This window comes from Chlorocebus sabaeus, chromosome 22, assembly GCF_047675955.1.
Source record: "Chlorocebus sabaeus isolate Y175 chromosome 22, mChlSab1.0.hap1, whole genome shotgun sequence".
Taxonomy (NCBI): domain Eukaryota; kingdom Metazoa; phylum Chordata; class Mammalia; order Primates; family Cercopithecidae; genus Chlorocebus; species Chlorocebus sabaeus.
In genome coordinates, this window is record NC_132925.1 from 88148798 (window position 1) to 88162922 (window position 14125).

Genomic DNA, 14125 nt, shown 5'->3' on the forward strand with positions numbered 1-14125 from the left:
GTGTGATTCTAGACAAGTCCCTTGGGTTCTGGGAGCCCCAGTTCCTCAATATCTATTACAGAACTGCCATATTAAACAAGAAACTTCACGAGAGCTTAGCCTGGGCCCAGCATTCAGCAAGTGCTCCATAATTGTTGGTTATTAGTAGCTATGACACAGTCCAAACAACTGTCCATGGCCTAGAATGCCCAACGACCCAAACCTCTGAATATGCAGCTCCTCCCTGCCTGTCCTTCAGGTTCAAATGCCCTCTTGGAGAGTCTTTCAGAGTGGTTCAGTGGCACTCTCTTCTCCCCCAATAATTTGCTGTAAACTCTCTTGACCTCCACAAGTCTACTTTGCACAGTCACTTCTCTTGGCCTGAAACTCCTCCCACCCCACCCAGAGGCACAGGAGACCACTGCAATACCACTTCTTGTCTCTAGATGGTGCAACTGCCCTACTCACAGGCCAAGACTTGAGCATGACCAGATAGGCAGGAAGTTACCTGGTGGACCTCCTGCTGACAAGCCAAGGGACACTGCCTGCCACAAAGCCTATCTTCATGTCCCTTACCTTACCAACCTGTGCTGTGCAAAAGAAACATCTACATAAGTCACATGGAGAAACAAGTGGAAGGTCACTTGATCTCTTCCTCTCTACTGCTGGCTTGCCTGGGTTTGAGTTCCAGGGTCTTTCCTGGGAACGCTTCAGCAGCCCTCATGGGACTCCCAGCTCGACATCCTCTTCAGTAGCCAAAAGGCAACAGAACACATGTGGTCATCTTGCTTAGAACTGCTCAATGGCTCCCAATTTACCTCTAGGATGAAACTAAATTCACAAGCCAAGTAGGCAAGGTTCTTTTGGAGTGGCCTACATAATACTGCATGAATTTGCCCACACACTCACCTTGCACTCCCTTTCTGCAGCCTCAGGCCCCAGCAGGGGCCACAGCCCAGATGGGCAGGCACCTACTGAGTGTCTGCATGGCAGAGGAAGGGATGGATCCAGGCTCTGGCCCAGCCCGCCTTGCCAGCCTCCTCACCCGCCACACCCCCACACACACCCACATGAAACTATTTGCAGCTCCCCAAACATGCCACGTCCTCCCATGCTTCCTGCCTTTGCGTAAGCTACTTCCTCTGTCTGAAATGTCCTTCTTCACTCTATTCCAGAGTCCCTTCTGCCTGGGAAACTCTTGCCCATCCTGCAAGACTCAGCTCAACTTTCCCCTTCAAAGCCTTCTGTTGCTCTCCACCAAGCAGCCCCTCCTCTCTGATCCCAAGTACCCACCAGGCAGAAGGTCTTGTGCTGCACTGTAACTGATGGCCTCCCCATCTCTCTCCATCACTCCAGGCCTCTAGGCAAAAAGGTCCAGGATCCTGCGCACACAGAAAGTTCTTGAGGCATGCTCAGTGACAGTACATGCATGCACACACAAGCCCTGCACCGTAACAAACTTCCTCTCCCTCTACCTGGAGAAAAGGTGGAGCTCCTGTCACAGTGGAAGAAGGGAGCTAAGAAGGCAGGGCTCCTAGGATCGAGGAGGTGTGTGGGGCACAGCAGCTCCTTTCCTGGCTGAGCAACCCCCTAATTCTACAAGTAAGAACACTTCCTACCCCCTCCCCTGCCTTGGCCTAAGTGGGAGCCTAGAAGGTCCCTCAGCAAGCCTACCACCCACTAAGCAGCCCCATGCAAAGTTGAAGCTGGGAAGCAGCTGAACAAGGCACCAGCAAGAAGAAAATGGAACAGGCCCTAAAATAACCCAGAGTGTGGCAAGACTGATCCAGTGGCAGAAGAAAGCTTTCCTGGCCTCCCAGTAAAGCCCAGACCCGCCTCCAGGGAAAAGGCCTGCTAAGACTGTCAAGCGCCCAGAAGGCTGGGATGTCCCAATGGGCAAGAGACCCCATCCACCTTGGCTTAGTGCAGTATCTTTATTTGGGCCTAACCCTAGGACACAGGCCTGGGCCTCCCAGCTCTACCTGCCTGCTCCTCTTCCTCCCCAGATCAGCTATTTCTCTGGGTACCTCTGCCCAGAACAAGAATTGGATCAGAACTAGTACCTACAAGGAACCACACCCAGGAAACAGGGCAGTGGCCAGGCCCACCACCACTCGGGGTAAAGACAAGCCCATTCAGGATGTGTCCTCAAAGCAAGAGTACCAGGAAAACAATAGAGGCATGCCAGACCCCAGAGCATCTCCTTTGGGCAGAGAAGCCTCCTAAGTCCCATTACTGGGAGAAGAGGGCAATCTGCTTAGAACCTGAAGCTTTCAGGTCTGAGCTAGTCCTAAGGCTGGCCCCACTGCCCCTTCCTGAGTGGTGTCACAGTGCCCTGCTGACCCTGTTGCGTGAGGCTATAGTGAAGACAGCCACTTCAGGGCCCCCGCCAAGCCAAGACTTTGATGAGTCTGGGAACTGGACAAGACTGATAATCTTTCAGGATGCAGGAATGAGAAATGGTGTCAGTGGCCCAGACCAAATGTAGACGTTGGGTTCAGGGTTAATAGAAACAGCCAACCCCAGGCCCACAACCTACACAACCTGACAGGGACAGCAGCACCATCTCTCAAACCCAGGCACAGAGGGCTGCCCTTACTCTTCCCATGCCAGCCTACTGACCCAGAGCTACCCAAGTTAAGGGGGAAAGTAGAGGCAGGGCCCTTCGTTTGCACTGGTACTCCCAAGGGAATAGAGGAGCTGCACTGGCCCATGACTAGAAGGTTGATATGGGACCTCGTTTGCCCTCCTAGGTACTACAGGTCAACACGCCAACCCCCAACTTCCCTGGGAAGCTTACGCCCAAAGGCACATGGAGACAGGCACCAGTCAGGACACGAGATGATGCAGACAGCCAGGCCAGAGGACAGGACTCATTCTTCAGGCTCGGGAGGAAAGAGAGGAGTCAACAGGATGCCAGCCCTCAAAGGTGAGTTTACTTAGAAACCTTTCAGGAACCATCCTCTATACCCCTACACCTTCAAACAGAATCCTAAAAATAGCTGATATCTGACCAGGCACTCACCACTTTCCCCAGGTGCTGCCTTCCAAGCATAAGCTCATTAAATCCAAACAGGCTTCTGTGGTTGGTACTGTTTTCACCCCTGTTCCTGAGGCCCAGACAACCAAGCCATTCAGCCAACATCACATAGCAAGGCAGTGCTGAAGTCAGGATTCAAACCCAAGCAGACCAGCTTCAGAGCTGCACTACACAACCCAGAGGCATCCAGCAGTCCGAGAAATTGGCCCTGGCAAGGAGCAGGCTTCACAATGGCTTTTCCCTGTACTTTGCCACCTCACATTGCCCAGACAACCCGCAGGAGGCTGGGACTAAACCAGAAAGGCAGGCAGGGTCCCTAAAAGTACAAAGTCCCAGTGGCATGAGGTCCTCAGGCAGGACTGGATGTCAAGTGTGATACCCACCTATTAAGGGCTGGGTATTGGACCATATCCTTATCAATTAGCCCCCATAAAACAAAAACCCTGAGGTAGGGATTCTTTTATCCTCATGTGATAGATGAGGAGACAGACTCAGACAGGCCAAGTGAGTCACTTAAAGTCACACACTGGTTAGCAGTGGAGCCTTGATTCAAACCTATAAGAGCAAATCCAAAGCCCCTTCCTCTCACACCTCATCTCACCTCACCTCAAGGACAGTTCTAGTGGGCATAGAGGAGCTTGTGCCTCCAGACCTGTTCCACATAGTTAACCTGCTGCACAGCAAATGCCTGGACTCCACTTGGCAGAAAATAACCATGGAGTAACCAGGATAGGGGGCAGCCTGGGCCCTCAGGAAACATCCCAGCCCACATTCCCATTGCCCTTGTTGAGGAGGTCAGTCCTGGGAAATCCTGCTCCCTCACCCCTTCCCAGGCTCCATCCAAACTAAGTGCCTCCAGGGAGGGCAGGGAGCCTCCTCTCCACACATACTGAGGGAAGAGGGAGTGTGACACAGGCCTATGTCAGAACTCTCACCAGCCTCAGCCCCTGCAGACCTAGTGGTCCTGGGCCTTGGTTCTCACTGGACTAGGGGAAAGGCGGCTTTGATGGCAGTCTTGCTTACTAAAGGCAGAAGCAAGTACCACCAGTTCCCCAACCCACTCCATGCCTGGAGCAAACACCACCTCCTAGGTGGTAGGTGTAAGCAGCAAATACAGGTCCACATAAATTGAACTAGCTGCCACACTCCTCTTGCCCCAGCCAGGCTCCCCATACAAGCAAGCAGGCAGGTTGCTTAAGTCCCAAACACAGCAGCAGAAGTGGTGGTGGCACGGAGTGGGGCAGGAGGTAGAGGGCCAGCCTGGCAGACAGGATGGGCCCACAGGCACAGTGACAGCAGCCCATCCACTAGGGCCTGTCCACGGGCCAGAGCAGGCCAGGATCAAGCGAGGCACTCAGGGTCCTCCCAGCTCCTTCCTTCCCCTCCAACACTGAAGGCTCCCAGAGGGACAAGGCCCCAAAAGGGAGCCTGAAGTCACTTTCCAAGCCCCCAGCACCCACCCCAGAAGCAGGGCTGAGGGCAGAGCAGTTTTTCTAGTCAGGACCCTTCTTCAGCCATGCAAGGGCAGTAGGGACCAGTGTGTGTAAGGTAGCAGATCTGTGACTGATATCCACCTACACATGACCCTTATCTTTGAACTCATCCTCCTTCCCTTGCATACCTTGAAGAGGAATGGCCCACACTCCATGAATGCTGGGCTCTGAGGTGGGTGAGTACACCCATGAGCCCCTGCCAGGGTCTGTCCACTTCCCAAGAGACTTCTTCCCTACCTTCCCATCCCCAACCATGCCAAGGCTTTCAGGGATGGAGAATGGAATCCTTCCTCCTGCCTCACAGGAACCACTCACCCAGACCTGCAGCCTCTTCCCATATAGGACTCCAGGGCTCAAGGCTAAGAGCTCCAGCAGCAGCTACTATGAACAGGTCCACAGCAACTGCCACTGTCCCACCTTAGTGGCACCCTTTCTTGTGCTACTTCCTGAGTCCACACCCAGCCTAGGTGGGACCAGCTTCCTCCCTGCCCAGCTGAGGACAGGAAGAGGCATGCCTAGGGAACTGTCCGTCACACCTCATGGGGGTGGGCAGCATCTAAAGGTGGCACCTCTCACCTGGTTACTCACCACCCCACTCACAGAGACTGACACTGCCTCACTGCCTCTCCACACTCACAGAGAAACAGATACTGGCACCTGTTGCTCTGGGCAAGGGAAGGACACAATGGGGGTGGGACACTCAACAGGTCAGCCTCTATTCTCTTTCTCTGAGAACCAGAGCATGCCCCAGGCTGCATACTGCTGGTGGAGGCAGCCTAGGGGGCAAAAAGCTTGGGTTCTCAGCCCACTCCAGGACCAGAATGGGGCCTTTCCTCTAGACTCCTAACACCGACATACTGGCAGGTCCTGGTCCCCATGGTACCCTAGTGCCCAACACAGAGCCTCGTACAGAGCAGGTGCTCAGATATTTGTTAAATGAAAACAAAAATGTATGAGATCAGCACCTTACTCCTACTATCTGAACCTGTTTTCCCCTCCATAATAGGGACTGTGGACCAGGAGGCCTCAGGTCCTTCCCGACCAGTCTGTGATAGCCACGAGCACCTGAAGCCTGGGGGTCCATGGTTCCCTGAACCTGTTACAATCTCTGTCAGGCAGAGAATGCGATGACCAGCTCCCAGAGTAGATGGGGACCCAAGTGTCCCTGAGCCATCCCACGTGCCAGAGTGTGACGTAGCTCTAAATGGGGACACAGGTGTCTTTCAGACTGACCCAGGACTGGGAGGGGCAGGGTCACAAGGGCCATCTTGACCTGTTCATCATCCTCTGTGCCAGCCAAATGACCACAGCCAGGCCAAGGGTCTAGGTTTTCTCAGTCTGACCTCTCAGCACATGTTAGCACAAGTGGTTTTCCCACCTGTCTTTGTTGTTGTTAAGCATCTGTTGAGGGCTAAGTGCTGGGATAAATGCCTCACCTATATCACTTAACTCTTCTCAGTCTACTATGAAGCAGGTATTTTATCATTACTCTGCAGACAAGGAAATACAGGCTCAGAAAGATTATGTGATATGCCTAAGATCACTCAGCAGGATAGTGATGGGACAGAATCAGAACTCGGGACTGCTAGCCTCAAGGCTGTGCTCTCAGGCCACAGTCCCCCAGACAAGCACCCAAGTCAGACTATGACCAACCAACCCTGGAGACCCAGGGCCCACCCCATGGGGTCCACCACATCTCTGGGAAAGCTGCAGGAGGCAGTGGCCAGGCCAGAATATCCCATGCCAGGTTTCTTCCATCTCACTCTTCCCTAGACCTGCTTCCAGCACTGACCCCAGAGTACCCTGCTGCCTTAGCCCTTTCCCATCCAGGAATTAGCACCTCCAACCCAAGAGGCAACATGTTGATTCCAGAACAGGCAGACATGCCAATGGGAAAAGAGCCAGATGTAAGGACTCTCCTTGCAGAAGGCTCTGACTGGGCCAGGTGTGGAAGGAGGAGCAGGGGCTTACACAACAGAGCCTTTGAAGGGGTGAGGGTCACAGATCTGATCTAGGAGCTCCCCATAGCCCACTGTCTGTCCCATCTCACTCAGGCTCCAGTGCTCCCAACTTCAGTTAGTGCTATCTCCTGGCCATGTGACTGCAAAACCTCAACCAACCCATGTCACCTCTCACCTGGGCCCAGCCCAATCTCTTCTATGGCCTCCTGCCTCATCTCCTTCCCTCCTCCACTTGCCCTTCAGCTAACTTCCTAAAACAAAGGTGGCAAATTGTGCCACACCCTTCTCTTCAACCTGCTGTACTTCCCTACCACCTGGCTGAGCAAACCCTTCCACCTTTCTCCACCCACGACATGTCTACTAACCACAATTCTCCGGTCATCCCATGTCTTCAGGCTCTTGCTGTCGCAGTTTTCTTAGCCAAGTACCCCTTCCCAACAGAGCAAAAATTCTACTTACGTGAGAAGGCCCAGTTGACATCTACCCCTTCTCTGAGCCTCCCCAGCAGACTCATGGCAGCCTCCCTGAACCTACAGCTCAAAGTTCTGTGGACATCAAGCACAGTGTCTTGTTGGAGAATCACTTGTGTGGGGCTGACATGTCAGCCACACAGAGCTTCCTGAGGGCACAGCCAGGTCTGATTCATCTCCAGAGTGTAGGTGTAGAGTAGAACCTGGCACAGACAGGGAACCAGCACACCCTGTTTCAACTAGTGCCCCAGTGAGCCAGTCAGCAGGCATTGGGTAGGCTGCAGGGCTTGTCCACTTGAGCTCTCCAGGCAAAGAAATCAGAGCTGGGGATTCCAAATGCTTGGTTTGGCACAGCTTAGTATTAGAGGCTGAAGAACCCTTGACAGAGCTGCCAGCCCATCCAGCTGTGGGCAGCGCCACCCCATAGCATAGCAGTAGGCTACACTGGCAAGCTCTGACTCACCATAGGTTGTAAGAACAGCCAGACGCCCACAGGGTGCTAGTGATGCTGGATTAGTCTTTGACATCAGCATTCCGAACAATCTTAGTAGCTCATCTGGCTCCACTAGCCCCCTAGGCCATCTCCCAACTAGGCAGTTTGAGGTCTAAGGAAATGCCATATCACTGGGTTGGGGGGCATCAGAATGGCTGAAGAGGTAAGATTCCAAGCCCCATGCCCAGGGACTGCCCTCTCAGCCCTCAAGGGCCTACAACTATGGCAGGAGAGCTGAGGGATGGAAAGCACAGAAACAGCAAGATGTAACCCCAAAGAGTGGGCAGAATCTGAATGGCTTGGCCTTAGAGCACTGGCCCCAAATGGAGATGGAAGGAGGGATGACAAGAAGAGGAGGCAGGGGACCAAAGTCCTGGCAGAAGCTAGGGATTCATGGTGGTATAGTCCACTGCATTTGGAAATCCACAATTAGCCATGGGCAAGGGGAACCAGACCTGGGCAAACAGAAAGCCCACATATGGATGCTGGGAGCAGAAGTCCAGGCTAAATCTGGAAGGCGCTTCAAGCTCTTAGAGGAGGGGTGTGAAAGCCAGCTTGAAGATTCTCCCACCCTTTCCTCAGCAACCAAAACTACCCTCCCCAAAGAAGCCCTGGCCCACCAGGTCCATCAATGGAGCAGAACCCCATGGAGGCTCCTTACCATGTGGGGGTTGTCATAGTAGACAGCGATGGAGCGGAGCTTGGGAGAGATGCTGCAGCTCTCGGTGAAAAGCCGCCCAGTCTCACCATAGGGCCCCATGTGGAACTTGTAGGCCACAGTGACGTTGCGGATGGGGGGTGACCCAGCACTCACTGCCACCCCAGCCAGCAGCCCTGAGTACCCGGCAAAGGCCAGCAGCGTCAGCAGTAGTAAGAGAGTCAGGCCCCCAATCAGGCCCAGTAGTAGCAGGTCCGACATGGCTCTGGACCCCCTACACTGCACCTCAAGGCAGCTGTAAACGAGAAAGAAGGGAGAGGAGGCTGGTAGCCTGCTCTGACAATGTGCCCACCTGCCCGCCAAGCAGTTCTGGCCCAACCTCCTCAGTCCTGCCTTGGGTGCTCTGACCCAGAGATGGGAGGGGCCAGAGGTGTTTACACACAGAGTGACCTAGAAGGGAGCTACAAAGGATGACTGAAGCCACAAGCCTCTTTATTTCTTAATCGCAGTTGGTGAGGATCTCAGAGCAGCTCTACCTGTGAGCTGGCAGCCCTGGTCATACCTGGGGAAACTGAGTCATAGAGGGGCACAGGAGTGAGTCAGCCAGAGACATACTCCTGGCCCTGAAAAGTCTCCCCCAAGATGCACAGATACCAGCCAGCCTGCCTTTCCTCCACATTACCTCTTCCTCCCCACAGCTGAACCACACCACCAGCCCAGCCTCCCCAAGCCTCAGGGAGGACTGCCAGAGGGAGGACTGGCAAATGCTAGGTTTCAAACACTTATTAATGAACAGGGAGACAAACCATACCGAACAAAAACCCGTGAGGGAAAATGTGCCTCAGAAAGAGAATTCCATAAGAAACTCTCCTTTTCTAAGTACATCTGGCCTTCAGGGACCTTGCAATCCAGCAAGCTCACCCATCCAGAACCAGAGGAAAGACCAGAGCAAAACGGCCTGAACAAAGTCCAACACTAAGCTTCCTAGACTTGAACCACCAATGTTAACAAGCTTCATCCCAATTTTCCAGCCCATAGAAGAAACAGTGAGGAGTAAGAGGAAAAGGCTGCTAAAAGGGGAGTCGCATAGCAGGAAGAAGTAACAATTATCCATAAGAGGAAAAGAAGCTGTTCAACAGCAGGCCCAGGAATGTAACACAGAGGCCAGTGTGTGAGCTATTCAAGGCAGGCTGCCTAGGTCTTCAGGCAGCTTGGGGTCAGAGGCCTAACCCTCTTACAAGGAGAGCTTGACCTGAGTTGCCCAGGCGGGGGGAATAAATCACAGCCCAGAGAAGACTGTTTAAAGAGGAAGGGAGCCATGTGACCCACTGGGGGGGACATTCCCACCTCAATTATTTAAAAGTAATATTTAACATTTAAAAAGTTTTGAAGCCGAAAAGGCCACACTGCAGCTTTGTGGAAAACTTAGCTCTGTGTAATTATTTCTTCCCTGTGGGTGCTGGGTGTTGATTTTATGCAAAAAAAAAAAAAAAAAAAAAACAAAGTCTTTGGAGTCAATGAGCACACAGTATTTGCTCACAAAGAGGCAAAGTAAATTTCTAAACTTTTGGTGTCAGGAAATTGAGGTGTTGCCCGCTAGTCTCACCCATCTGTGCTTCTACCCATCAGTATCTCTCTCTTTTCTGCCTGTCCTACTCATCTCATCTCCAGTTACTTTCATTCCAATTTTCTTTGATAATGATGAGAAATCTTCCACAGAACACTTACTATATGCCAGGCACTGTCTAAATGTTGAAACACAGCTACTTCATTACCTTAAAGCAATCAAAAGAGGTAGGTAAGGCTAAAGGTACAAGTGGTTAGAGGTTAAGAGACTTGCCCAAGGTAACACAGGTATTAAACAGAGCCACGTGGACCAAAATGCAGGCAACACAAGCCCAGACAGTCTGACTCCAGGCCCCCATTTCCACTTTCTCTCTCTTCTCTGGTGACTGGCTTCCAGAAAGGCTCAAGCATTAAATCCTTGTTGGACATCTCTGAGCCCAAAGCTGGAAAACTCTCAGCATCTAGGCCCCCACTTGCCTTGGGAATGACAGACTCTCACCCTGATCTGCCATTTCAGCTGAACACTTCCTGTCTCCTCAAGGAAACTTAGTATCTACCTTTCTCTTCCTCTCACTTCCCAAACTGCTCAGAAAGGGGGGGAAAAATGCACCTGTGCGTCTCAGAGGCTTGGTCGGCACGGGGAGGGGTAACGTGAATTTCCCCTATATTCAAAAGTAAAGGAAGACGGTCTGGGAGTTCACCTGAAATGCCAGGCTCACTTTTAGTAACTGCTTGCATCCAGTGCGGCAGGAGCCGAGCGCTCCAGTGCTGGGAGCTGAAAGAACAGCCACCCCTGCCCAGGAAATAACCACTGAGCCGACCATCGTGCCCTGACTACCCTCCTCAGGGAAAGCCTACCGGGGCCTCTAAAGCACGGTCGTCCCATTCTCAAACCCTTTGGGGGAAATCAGAAGCTAAACCTAGCTTTACAAGGTCAGGGCTCTTCACTGGAGCTCTGGTCACGCCCCTCTTCCTGGAGGGCTCCAACCACACTTGGCGCTCAGAAACTGCCGCTGCCGCCGACCTTGGGCAGACTGCGCCCTCCCTCTAGCCTCGGTTTCCCCTCCGCTCAGAGGCCCGGCATGGACGCGTGCGGCCGGTGCCGGCGAGCGTCAGGGAAGGTTGCGCCCAGCCGGCTTCCTGGTGACGCTCACGTGCGAGGCGGCGGAGGGCCGGGCCCTTAAACGGCCCCAGTCCTAGGCTAAACTTCGGTGCTAGCAGGCAGCGGGTGGACTATGGTAGGTCGGGGGCCGCCGCCTCCCACTTTCGGATTCCAGCCCCTGCTCATCCCGGGCCTCGCCTATTTACTCAGAGCCTTTCTCTTCGCCCACCTCCTCACGGAGCCCCACGCACATCTGTAACTTAAGGGACGCTAAAGTTTGCAGCCCAGGCTGCGAGGCGCGGCCTTGGGGGACAGGGGCGGAGTTAAAACGCGACTTGCGCCTCTTTCCCCCACCTCCACGGCCCCCGGGCATGCCCTGCACCGGTGGCCGCCGCAGTGGGGCGTAAGAGTAGGGGCTGCCCCAACGTCGCATCCAGGCCCTCGGACCTGGCCGAGGCCATCTGTGGGCAAGACGATGCAAAGAGCGGCCCGGGCCGCGGGGGTCACGGAGGGGACACGGGGAGTCCTGAGGTCGCGCCAGGGCGGACAGGGGTCCCAGACCTACGCCCCAGCGGGTATGCCTCTTCTCTGGCGCGGCCCTCACCTCAGCAGCCGCCCGCTGCGGACGCCGATCCGCGCAGGCGGCTCAGGGCTCGGTTACCGAGCCTGCGCGCGCCCGCCGCAAACGCTCGCTCCGCCCCCTCTCGCGGCGGGACGTGGCCGTGGCCGTGGGCGCGTGCGCGCGGGAACCCGAGAGCGGAGGCCTGCCCCGCCCCGTCTCCATGGCAACGGGCGTGCGCCTAGCCCCAGAGCCAGCTGCGGCGGAACCCACGGCGTACCTTCCCGCCTCCAACAAACTATCCGGTTGCTGAGGTTGATTTAGCAACACCCCCGGGCATCTGGGTTGCCAGGAGCACCATAATGACAGCCTGGCCCAGGCTTGGGTACGGGAGGCAGCCTAGTGGTCCGCAGTAGAGGGCCAGGCTGGGGGCCAGGGAGCTGGGGCTGAGGAGAATTTGTACAGGCTAAGGAGGTGCAGCACAGCAGTATCAGCCTCTGGCATTTGTACCACCTTTAGTCCTGCCACTTTATCTGACTGTGGCTTCACAACAGACTTGGGAACCAAGCAAGGCATACACAGCTGAGGAAGCTGAAGCCCAGTCTGGGCTCGCGGAAGAAACTGGTGGATCCAATCTCTGCGTAGCGCAAATATCTGCTTTCTGCCTCCGTCCACCCATTCCCACTTCCGTGAGTACATTCATCCATGCAACACTTATTATCACTCCTTGCCAGGACAGTTCTAGGGGCTGGGGATAGAGTGAACAAAACCAAGGCTCCGCCCTCCTGGAGTTCACGTTCCATGGGAATGCCCTTCTTCCAGGCTCCTCCCTCAGTGCCCGGGTTGTAGCTGGGGGAGGCTGGTCTACTTTTCTGGTTTAGCGATAACTTACGTGATTCCCACATCAAGTGTAAGCTCCTTGATGATTGGTTAAATCTTCGCCTCAAATTTCTGAGGACCTACAAACTACAAAGCACTCTTCTAGGGGCCCAAAGATAAAACGCTCCCCTAGTGAGAGTCCCGGACTTTTGGTGGGAGGTGGAGAACGTGACAACTATGCTTCTAAGCTTGGCTACAAGACCGGCGAGGCCAAGAGCTACTTTGGTATCCTGACAAGGACTGATGTTTGGGAGGGGATCCAGCAGATGGGAACACCACGAAGGTGGTGGTGGGAAAAGTCAGCAGTCACAGGGTGGTTCACCTTGTGGATCCCCACTACTGCACCAGCAAAGAGCAGGCTGGGCACAGAGGCAGTCAGAATCCCAGCTTCCTTTCCCTGTGCTTCACATTCTTCCTTCTGCAGGCAGGGGAGATTGAACTTTATCCACAGGGCCAAGCCTGTCCCAGCTCTCTAGGCACACTGGCAGAACAGGCAGCTGGCCCCTCACAGGCACTCCGGGCTGGGCCAGTGCAGGTCGCAGCAGTTGTTTTACCTATGAACATCAAGCACATGGTCAAACCCTCAGCTTAGGTGCCCCAGGCAGGCGGGCTACACACTTAGAAGCATTTCCTTTGACACAACGAGCGGCCATGGCCCAGGCTCAGAGACTGACAGCCTCTGCCTGCGGGGTCTGCGTGGTCATTTCTCCTGCTTCTCAGAAGGTGGTGAGCTTTTCCCAGGAAACCATTATAAGGAGGTGCCCATTCTTTATCTTGTTCTCTCTGCTCACTTCCTTTAGCCTGACTGGGGAACTCTAGAGCCCCACATCAGAGTTCAGCATGTGCCTCAGGAGCTTCAGCACCTCTTTTGTGGAAGGAGAGTCCGCTGGTGACTGGAGCTGCAGGCCATCACATCAGCCTGCCCAGCTTCACCTCAGGCTGCTTCCAACAGTGCCAAGTGAAGTCCCTTGGCAGGATCCCTGCAAGGCAGCGGCTGGCCACCAGGAGGCAGCAGCCTACTCTGCAAGGCACTTTCTTTACTCCAACCCCTTGTAACAAGTTGGAGGAAACAAGTTCGCCCAGCCACCTGCTACCACCCTCCACTCCCAATCTTTTTTTTTTTTTTTTTTTTTTTTTTTTTTGAGACGGAGTCTCGCTCTGTCGCCCAGGCTGGAGTGCAGTGGCGCGATCTCCACTCACTGCAAGCTCCGCCGCCTCCCAGGTTCACACCATTCTCCTGCCTCAGCCTCCCGAGAAGCTGGGACTACAGGCCCCCACCACCACGCCCGGCTAATTTTTTTTTTTACATTTTTAGTAGAGACGGGGTTTCACCATGTTTTGCCAGGATGGTCTCGATCTCCTGACCTTGTGATCCGCCTGCCTCGGCCTCCCAAAGTGCTGGGATTACAGGCGTGAGCCACCACGCTCGGCCTCCACTCCCAATCTTATCTCCCAATAGCACAGATTCCCCTATCATGAGTCCAGACGTGGCCTTCATCTCCTCTTGCCTTCCTCTGTCCAAGGAATCACTACAGAGATTCTTTCTCTATTCTTCTTTGTACATTTCCAGAAAATTGTTTCCCCAGGGCCCCTCCCCTTGAAGAATTAAACAGGAAGCTGGAGTAGACTGTCCCTTCTTTCCCCCACCTCTCACACTCCAAAGCTCTGGTTAACTCTGTGGGCCAGTGACTTAGATTCCTCAACACGGATGACAATCAGAGAATACACATGCAGTAAGAATGCTTTTGCTGCCACCAGCCACTCACAGACACACCATCTCCCACCCTCTGAAGGCACTGTGCCCAATCCCCAGCCACTCACTGGTCTAGTCAGGGCTGCCCCTTCACTGGTCTTGCCTTGGCTGAGGACTAGCTAGCTTCAAGCCACGCTGAAGTCAGCTTGCTGTTTCCCCTGGAGCCTGGTAA

The 14125-nt window shown here is 54.2% G+C and overlaps 1 protein-coding gene across 5 annotated transcripts in view; it reads right to left on the minus strand.

The window, feature by feature from the left end:
- TEX264 (testis expressed 264, ER-phagy receptor) overlaps window positions 1-11493 on the minus strand; it is a 33358-nt gene extending 21865 nt beyond the window's left edge. Inside the window, exons 1-2 of one of the 5 annotated variants that reach the window (XM_007984403.3) lie at window positions 11367-11493; window positions 8098-8389 (exon numbers count right to left, since the gene is read on the minus strand). In XM_007984403.3, coding sequence (XP_007982594.3) covers window positions 8098-8355 — 258 coding nt within the window. In that variant the 5' untranslated portion in view covers window positions 8356-8389; window positions 11367-11493. Of the gene's footprint in view, window positions 1-8097; window positions 8390-10270; window positions 10324-10361; window positions 10455-11323 lie in introns of those variants that run through there. The other 4 variants (XM_007984404.3, XM_038003865.2, XM_073010124.1 and 1 more) reach the window with 4 other exon arrangements.
- Window positions 11494-14125: the final 2632 nt, after the last annotated feature.